This window comes from Rhopalosiphum padi, chromosome 2 (assembly GCF_020882245.1).
Source record: "Rhopalosiphum padi isolate XX-2018 chromosome 2, ASM2088224v1, whole genome shotgun sequence".
Classification (NCBI taxonomy): Eukaryota; Metazoa; Arthropoda; class Insecta; order Hemiptera; family Aphididae; genus Rhopalosiphum; species Rhopalosiphum padi.
In genome coordinates, this window is record NC_083598.1 from 43,396,644 (window position 1) to 43,407,076 (window position 10,433).

The 10,433-nt window shown below is 25.6% G+C and overlaps 1 protein-coding gene across 1 annotated transcript; it reads right to left on the reverse strand.

The window, feature by feature from the left end:
- Positions 1–455: 455 nt before the first annotated feature.
- On the reverse strand, positions 456–10,433 carry LOC132919511 (uncharacterized). Its single transcript, XM_060981173.1, has 3 exons — positions 10,272–10,433; positions 1,957–2,066; positions 456–1,547 (listed from the first exon to the last, which is right to left on the reverse strand). Exons 1-3 carry the CDS (start codon positions 10,272–10,274, stop codon positions 629–631), a joined length of 1,032 nt encoding a protein of 343 aa, XP_060837156.1. The 5' UTR covers positions 10,275–10,433; the 3' UTR covers positions 456–628.

Consider the following 10,433-nt stretch of genomic DNA (forward strand, 5'->3'; position numbering starts at 1 on the left):
ACACAATATAATATTATTATACATATTACTGTTTTTAACGCCTCGAAATGTTGAGAATCAAAGCGTATAATATATTGCCTATACATAAAACCCGTTTCTAAGCATCAGCACTTATCGTACTTGTGTATTAAGTAAGTACATAAATTATACTTAACATGAATATGGAATAATTTCCCTCTTTGCATACATCTAATCCGATTTCTAATTATTTCATTTTGGTAGATATTATTTTATTCTAATAGGTTTATATTTTATCAACTGATGTTATTCAAACTATTTCAGATACAAATATTATACTATAGATATTAGTGCGACCTCTAGTAAATAAAATTGTAATATACGTTAAGTAATGTGTATTATGTATCTTAGTACGTGTATAATGTGTTGCTTGTAGCAAGCTTCATGTTACGGCGGTTTTTTTTTGATACGAAAATAAAAAATAAATATAATCAATATACGCCGATAACATAACGTTGTTATATATATTTTATAAAAAAAAAAATCAAATAACATAAGTAAAAAAAATACATAAACTAGAAAGAATTATTTACATTTGGTTGGCATAAAAATACATTGACTTGAGAGGTATACTTAAGAAAGATTTACAGTGGATGTGGTGAATTATAAATCATTTTTTATGGTAACCATAGCTATCGCCGCCACCACCATAACTATTTTGTTGATCGTCGTATCCACCGCCATATTCGTGATGATCATGATGTTCATGGTGTTCATGGTGTTCTTCTACCCAAACCTTTTCCCACACAGGCTTGTAGACTTTCTTCCAAGTGGGTACTTGAATTTCTTTCCAAGCTGGAACTTTGTTTTCTTTCCATTCGGTCTTGTACTCAAGCTTTTTCTCTGTTACCCATTCTTCTTTTTTTTCCGTTCTCCAGATTTGTACTTTTTCTTCTTTCCATTCTTGTTTCTTTTCGGTTACCCATTCTTGTTTCTTTTCTGTCCTCCATATTTGTACTTTCTCTTCTTTCCACACTTGTTTCTTCTCTGTCACCCATTCTTGTTTTTTTTCAGTTTTCCATACCTTATTCCAAATTGGTTTCCATATAAGTTTTTTTTTCCACAAATCATGTGCAACATATTCCCATCCATTTTGGTCTTTGCCTAACTGTTTAGATCCGGGAACGTATTCTTTAACCCATTCCGGTACATAGGTTTTTTTCCAGTCAGGTACCTGAATTTCTTTCCATACAGGTACTTGTACTTCCTTCCATGCGGGCACTTGGACTACTTTCCAATCAGGTACTTTAACTTCTTTCCAAACTGGCACTTTAATTTCTTTCCAAACTGGAGTTTGGATTATTTTCCAATCTGGTACTTTTATTTCCTTCCAGACGGGAACTTTAATCTCTTTCCATATGGGAACTTTAATTTGTTCCCAAGTTTTTTTCCATACTTCTTGCTTGACCGTTTTCCATTCTTGTTTCCATTCTTCTTTCCAAGTTAATTTCTTTTTCCATGAGCCTTGTGGTTCTTCGTGATGATGAGAATCATAACCAACTACATCTGAACCATAACCACTGTCAGCACTGAAATATAAATTATTTAAAATGTTTAAAATGTATTACATTTAAACATGCATAATTTCCTTAATTTTAAAGGAATTTAGAAGATCTTTATTTATATGCCTGAGAAAAATTACGTTAATTTTAGAATAGAATTTTGATAAGATATGAGATGTTTATTGATGTAAGTAATTTTCATAATTCTCTTAAAATTTTAAATGTGAGTTTTGTAGAATTATAATATTTATAATAAATATTTACCACTATCGTTGAGATATCATAGATTTATATAATTTTTAATTTTAACATTTCATAGATTATCAACAAAAATATAAAATTTATATAATATGGAATATTGTTATTTATTAAAACGTGGCTATTTATGAGGCAATTATTATTAAAGTGTTTCGATAATATTTTTGTATTTACTTACTGCTTCTTTTGACGCTGAATTGGCTGTAATGACTTTTCTGGTGCTGGTGTTGGTAAACCAATTACAAGCGATACTGATGCAATCGCCACTATCAGTGATTTCATTAGCAACTGAAAAATTAAATATTTAGTAGTTTATAGCTAGGTACATTATGATTTATAATATTATGTGTAAAGTATACTTAATGCAATATTATTATCGATTAATTATAAGTTAGTTTATGGTTTGTATATTGTATGCATTAAAGTATATTCATAAGATAATTGCGTTGTGTAAGTAAATTTAATAATGTTATATTATAATATAAAGCATAGTAACAATTTTTATAATGTCAGATTTTAATTTTTGTACATACTATATTATACTCGTATAATGTATTTTTGATAAAATCAATTGTTTTTTTTCTAACAGCCTAAGACCATTCCATTACACATTTATTAAAACTAGACAGTTTAACCTTGATTAACATATTAAAAATGTTTACTCGCCATCGATGAATTTACCTAGTTCACCCAAGTACATCACTACAACGACGATAAATCTTGTTACGATTTAGTAAACGTTCGTTTACTTATATAAAATATGTATACATATTGTATTTAAAGTCAGTGAAATAATAATAACAATGAATATTTTTTTATACAAATAATAAATATGTATCTTAGCTATGTTATGCTAGATTTCTAAGTAAAGCATGCAGGGAAATAATAATAACAGCTTTAATGTTTCGGTCCGAACAAAGTGGTAAAAATGTAAAAATGTACGTACTAAAAAAAAGCTCATTGGAAACATCATTGACGAATTTCCGTCAAATAAAATAACACATATGAATTAAATAAAAATTGTGCGAATAATATTTACCCAATGTCTGTTTTTTTTTTTTATAATTTTATATATAATACATACATTTTTTTTACATTTTTCTAGTGTTTTAACGCTAAAATTTAATAAAAATTAATTCACAGTAATATATTTTTTTATATTATGTTTATAATTTACTTAGTGTACACTAACATATTTTTATCTAAACCTCTTTTTAGACAATTCTAACTCTGTATCCTGTATATGAAATGGGAAGGAATTTGTGTTGTAAATAATCGGAGCCGTTTGGGAATTTATCTTTTTTTTAAACGGGAGCCAAATGGGCTTAAGTTTTACAACAGACAATCTGATTAAATATATGGTCATTAGTTCTTTTTTTATTTAAGTTAATTTTTGATGCTATTTATTTTCAATTGTGTTTTAAAATCCGAGCCCTACAAACTACACATCTGTCACGTACTCAATATAGTAATGTATTATAAGATAATACTTTATTTAGAATAATTTAAGTTAGACTTATAAGCTATTAGCTAATAAGTAATAAATAATATTTTATTGTATTTACAAACACAATTTTTAAAAACTTTATTATAATTGGTATGTCCGATTGTCCAGGACTTAAAATTATATTTCGATTAAGTCTCGATTTGTTATGTTTTAGTTGCATGTATAAAATAAATATATTTAGACACAAGATAAACGATAAACGTATGTAGTTTAAGTTGTATATGAAAAATTGAACGAATTATATGTTTCAACTGAAACCTAACCTAAGTGATTTAAAAAATTACTAATATACATGATTATTGATTAGTGGTTATTGTTAAGGAAGGTGAGCATTATAGGATAGCTATATATGATAGTAAAATTGTAGCTTGTAATTTGTAAAGACTGAATTTTAAATTATATATATTATTATATAGTAGGTGTCATTTATCAAGGACCAACATTGAAATATTTTTCACGTATTACAAATCATTTCGAATGTTAACTCAATTTATATATAATAAGGTGTATGATATAGTACCTACATTATTTGCCCGCAATTTCTTTAGTTTTTAAATTAGGTATATTATGTTATTACGATAATACATTATTTTACATTAATCTAACTCAAAATAAGTAAAATACCTACCTAAATATAATAAATATAATCAATCATTTTGTACAAATGTTAAAAACGTATTACTTGATAATAAAATAATATTATTATGTTAGTGTGACATAATTTATTTTCTATATACAACATATTATTTTTAATATTTCAAATAATCTGTAATGACTGAACATTAAAAAAAAAAGTATTATATGTATTTTAATCAGTGGTACAGCAAGAGATTTTTTTCTTGATAGCCCGATTTTTCGATGGAAGGATTAATATATACAAATAATCATACAGATTATAGAAGACACATTCAATAATATATAAAAATAAATAATAAATATTTTTGGAGAAAAGTAAGTAGACCTACGTGCTGGCTATGCCAATAGTTTTAATAACTTAATTTAATGAACATACAAACACAAAAATAGGAAGTTATAAGTTGATGAACTAAATAATAAATAGTAAAATTTCATAACAATAATAAGGATCTCCTGGGAACCGTGTATTCGTAATGACGTTACATAAATTACAAAATAACAAAACGTATGTTCTGAATTATGAGTACATATGTAAAATATGTTTGTATATGATGTGTATAAGCATGATGTTATGTTACGAATATTAAATATTATCATTTAGAAATATAAGTATAAATTCGATCAAATAATTTTTTTTAAAGAGAAGAGATTGGATATCTTATATTTTACTTAAAAATGTACTTTAGTTGTAATTTACTGCAAACCGATGAAATAAATTAAATATTAAATAATGGATATAAATTATTTGATAAAATGATGCAAATGTACCGTTATTGATGTACAAACCTTAAAAACAGAATCTATAGAGCACAGACTATTTTTGTTTATCTTTCTGTTCTGACATAAAATATAATGAAATAACTATTAAATAATATTAATTATATATGCGTGCATAACGTCTTACTATCGATCCCTTTTCAATAATTTTATTCGTCAGTATAAATGTTGAGTCTCATTGATCCCCATTAAATATAGAAGTGAACGTAGAGTAAACTTAAGTGTGTTATTATTATAAACGTAAAACTGACAATATGCAAATCCATTGGTAGATAATTTTTTTTTAAAGTTCGATTTTGGTAATATTTACGTATATACTAATGTATGGTACATTATTGGTATACCCACTTAAAAAAAAAAGAAAATTACTATATATTATATGAAAGTTTTTCTGTGTATAATATATCATACATATGTTATCAATATATTATAACACGATAGTTGCTGTAATTCTAAGTGTATATAGGTAAAAATTAAATGAATACACTATATTAATGTGCAGTTACAAGATCTGCAAATAGTTAAAGTGGTTATGCGATATATGGTGAATATGTATAGTAGTGTGACCGGCACGTATATTGAATAATGAAGTGGCAAGCACATAATGTATTAAGTGAGATAAACACAATTAAATAGAATGGACAAGAACTAAGAAATACTATTATAAAGTAAAAGAAATAAATAGATAAATTTAAATTTCGTAAGCGTAAAATATGTAGGTATAATATGAAGAAGTATTTGTACAAACAATACTAATAATTATATAAGGACTTTGGAGAAGAATTTATTAAAATGAGAAAGATGCGTATTTTTATAGTGATGGTTTATGGCAATTATGACGATGTGCATCAAAATCTAACGTAGATATTAACGAGATACGCTATTATACAATACTAGGGAAATTTGATTTTAGAACAAAAACGTGTGCGTACCTATAATAAAATAAGATTAATCGCGGATGAATTTAACATTTAAATGTGTACATAATAATGTTCATAATATTTTATTCTTATGTCTGTTAAATATAAATCATTATGAATGTATCTGTCATTAAATTAGACTTATTTTTATTTTCTCAGGAAGTGCCTAACGACTAGTTTTTATCAGATTATGTTTCCCAGTACACGCACCGTTTGTGTTTTAAAAAATCGAGGATTTTACTTTCGTTTGGTCGTCTTGGGTAAAGACTAGTCAACGTAGTAATAACCATACACTAGTTATAACTATATTATTATTATAATATTATATAGATACACGCCCATAAACGCGTATAGGCATCATGTATACGGACCATGTCATCTGAAAGACTTTAACGTGGGTACTGAGTGAGCCGTGAGGTAAGCCAACTATATTGTATTATAATAAATAATAATAATAACATTACATGGTGATTCTCTATGTAGACTTTCTTTGGTTGTCGTAAGGTTGTAAGACTTGAACAGGAGTAAGAGAAAATAACACTTGACCGTAAATCGCGTTTCGTTGCAGGGTGCACTTTGTTGGTCATCGTATTTTGAAAGACGCACAGAAAGCGTTTGTCAAATACATATACCATTATGAATATATATCCATGCAGAATTATCATCGAATAATCGTGTGTTTGTTTCTGAACACGAAATTTCGTAGATTTTATTATTTAAAATATGATTTTCGTTTACCATCAAACGCGTTAACCCCTTCAACACTTTCACCACGGTTGTATTTGATATAATGACGTATTAATACGGCCGGCCGGAAAACGCATTCATCGTCTACGACACTATATAATATAATTATAATGTAATTTATATTTATAATATATATATAGAGCTCATAATCGCAAGCACTTTTATTACAGGTAGTGTTTTTTTAAATTTTATATTATTCTTATACAAGTAAAAGCTTAATAGTGGAATCACGAGCCATTCAATTGACCGTTCACGTAATGGTTTATCATTTTGTCTGTTATAATATTATCGCGATCTCATAATACGTATAGTGTATACTGTATAAGTATATTATATACATAATATAAAAGTCGAAATATTCGACCGTCCGCATGTCGCTCGGCTCTCCGTATTGTGTTTGATAATAATTTCAGTTCAATTGAGATAATAAGCATAACGAATGGTTTTGACGTAATTAAATCTGCAGAAGAAAGTCCATTGATATAGATATAAATATATTACATATATTATAGGTACGTATAATATTATTATTTATTAAGATAAAAAAGTTAACATAAATGCGTATTATTAAATACCTACGCCGTGTAACTTACTATAACTTATAATAGCCTTACGTTCATGAAATCTGCTTGTGATTAAATCATAACTCGCAAACATTGTCAATAATAATAGTTAGTTTAGATACCTGTTCAAACCATAAACCATTACGAGTCGACTTCATAATATACCTTTCTGCTAATGCGTTAGATCATAACATAACAGTAAACGTATATTACGTTTTAATTTGATATAATATATATATATACGTATATTTTGCTTTAGAACTAATTACTATATTATAATTTATAACAATAAGTGATCGTGGTTAAACAAAATGCATGGATTTTTAATTGTGGATTACAGCCAAAGAAATATAGAATGCGTTGCCCAACGAGAAATTAAACATAAGTAGAACACGTTTTTATTTGCAGCTAAGTAAGAAAAGATGATTGTTACGTAAAAAAAGATTCAGTGAATAAGGACATAATAAATAATGAAATACTTTAGAGTTACACATTATTATGTACGAGCGTATGAGAGATGACAACATTTTGCCAAACAAAGAATGCGTTTTCCCAAAACATCTCGAATATCATTTCCGTTTTTGGCATGAAAAAAAATGTATTAATTATTCGACAAACTTTAATTTTTTTCTTAGACTCAAATAACATAGCACAGCACTAAAATACATTGAATTTAGCATTATTTTTTGGTTCAAATTTTATAAAATTATATAGGCATAGAATTTAAATTTGATATTTGTATATGTATATTTGGAAATAATCAATTGTAAATACGTAAGTAACTGTCTATACATTTGTGTTCAAGTTTTTAAATCGTTTCGTACTATCTTAAATGTTAAAATTTATTATTGAACATTAAATTTTATTTGATAGTATTTGCTATTTATAGTATGTGTCGGTAATTTTATTGAGATTTCAACTAAATATTTGAACTATTTTTCGATATGTTTATAATAATTTAAATATCTTATGTATACACATAATATACTTATTATATTAAAAATTATAAATTATAATAGTTTCATATACTTATAAATAGCAACTAATCGTTTATTTTAAGTTTGTAATTTTAAAATAAAATATTAGATATAATTTATTCTAATATTATTTTGAAACATGTTGGCTTACTAAATTATCGTCTATCAGTCAATCTAAGTTTTCTGTTTTAAATTTAAAACCTTACTTTTTTTACTATTTTCCCTGAGGTCACTTCTTTAGTTCTTTGCTATAATAAATATAATTGTCTGTTATTTTATGGTTTCATATTATTTGGATCCTTTTTTACACATAATATAACTAACCAATTACAAAGTTACATAACCATTATCCACATACGAAATTGGGCACGAATTATATTATACAAAATAAATGAAACAATTTTATTGCCTAATAACAAAAATGTGGCTTATAGATTCCCTTTAATTTAATTTAAATAATAATTAAACCAATCAATTTCCATGAGTTACCGAATTAATACGATTGCTATTATATCTGCACAACGTGACTTCTTTCACAATAACATTATATATGGTATAACTAATGACATTTGTATTGTTTGGCAATTGAAATCAATCATACATTATTGAATCGTATTATATACCTAGTGAGAAGTAGTAAAATATCATTATTAGAATGGCTAATAAAAGAACGCACAAAATAGTAAAATGCTATAAACAAATACTAATAATAATTCTAATTTAAATTAGTTAACATTATTATGTCAGAATAGTCATCTAATGTAGTATTGCAATATTTGCAAAATGCAATACCTGCTACAGAGTTTCCTATCAATTGTATCTCTAACAAAAAGATGTATTTACCTATGGTAGTATTGTAGTATAAGAAAGTAAAGCAGCTATTTAACTTTCATTAAATGTTAGAAATGTTAATCTATTATCTATATTATTATTATTATTGCATTGCTTAAAATAATTTAGCTTATGTAAATTGAATATTACTTTTTTCTAATTAAAATTCAAAAATCAATTTTAAAAATAAACTTATCTTACATATAACTTTCCTGTTCCCTATAGATTTATATGGCATCTAAATACGAGGGGCCTCCAAACTTCCTAATCTTCAAAAAAATCAAAAATCGTAACAAACAACACACCTTTTTTTTAATTACTACATAATATGCACCATTCTTTTTCACCACTAGATGACTTCTTTTATTTTATTTTGTACCAAGTAAAACTTTTTACCATTCTAATTATAAAACTTACTGCAGAGTGCCTAAATCAAATAAAATAAATAATTACTTATTATTATGTAATACTGGAAAATATCATAGAAATACAGCATTTAATTCAATATATTATACACATTATATTGTTCTCTGAAAATAGATAATAATGAAAATTTAATGAAGGTATAACATATTTAATTTAACTTCTTACCCGAATTATGAACAAAGTAACATTTTACTAAATTTTAAAATAGATAATACATTATTTTTCGTAAATAAATGCGTTGCGATTGATTGTTTCAATTTGTATATTTTTATTAATTATATTTTTTGAAACTAAAAATTTCCTACACCAAGTCAAAATAAATGAAATTGCAATTTAACAATTGTTTAATTTGATTACACAAATATTAACATCGATCTTGAAAAATTTATATAATTAGAAAACCGGGGCCATTAAAAAAATTAAACTATCATTTATTATAATACTGTTTATTATATACATTGCAAACTTTATTCAAATGTATGAATTATGTAACGAATTGAACTTAGGGGGATTCAAATTAAATATGTTATATATTACAAGGTATTAGATACAAATCAATTATAGATATTTTAGTAGGTACATTGTTTTATAATATATGTCAACTAATTGTTTTTAAAGAATAAATGTTGTAGAAGTACCTACCAATATAATGGATTGGATTGTTTTTATTTATTTTTGTTTATTATATTTCACAAAGATATGAGCTGTGTATATTGCTCGTTACAAAATATTTTATTATATATAATATACTTACGTATCACGTATGTATAATATAATATACATTATACATCACAATTATAACTTATAACCATACATTATCTGCCAGTTTTAAAATAGTTTTTTTTTTGTAAAAAAGTGTAATAATTGTATTATATGTAGTTAGAAGTTACTTTTAGAATGTATAGAATAAATGTTTAATACATTTAATTTAACCTCTTAAAAATAAATAAGTGAAAATATAATACTCATAAAATTTCTAATTTTTAAATTTGATTTTATTGTATAGAGTTTTATAAATTTATAAACTGTATAGTTAACCATATACAACTTTAATGTTGAAAATGTTATAAAAAATGGTAGGTTAATAAATGAAATTAAGTCGCACTTACCATCTTGTTTGATTGTAGCAACGATGAAAATACCGAATTAAAAAAAAAACTGCACCTGCAGATACCGACCCAGTTATAATTATATGATTTTGGCCGACTATACTGCAGCAAGCCTAAACCGACAAAGAGCACTGTACCAAATTCATCGTAAGACTTTGCTTT

Excerpts from the sequence above, each read along its gene's own strand:
- LOC132919511 (XM_060981173.1), bottom strand. Across the intron at positions 1,548-1,956 it reads ATTCAGCGTCAAAAGAAGCA|TGCTGACAGTGGTTATGGTT; the intron begins GTAAGTAAATAC and ends TTTATATTTCAG.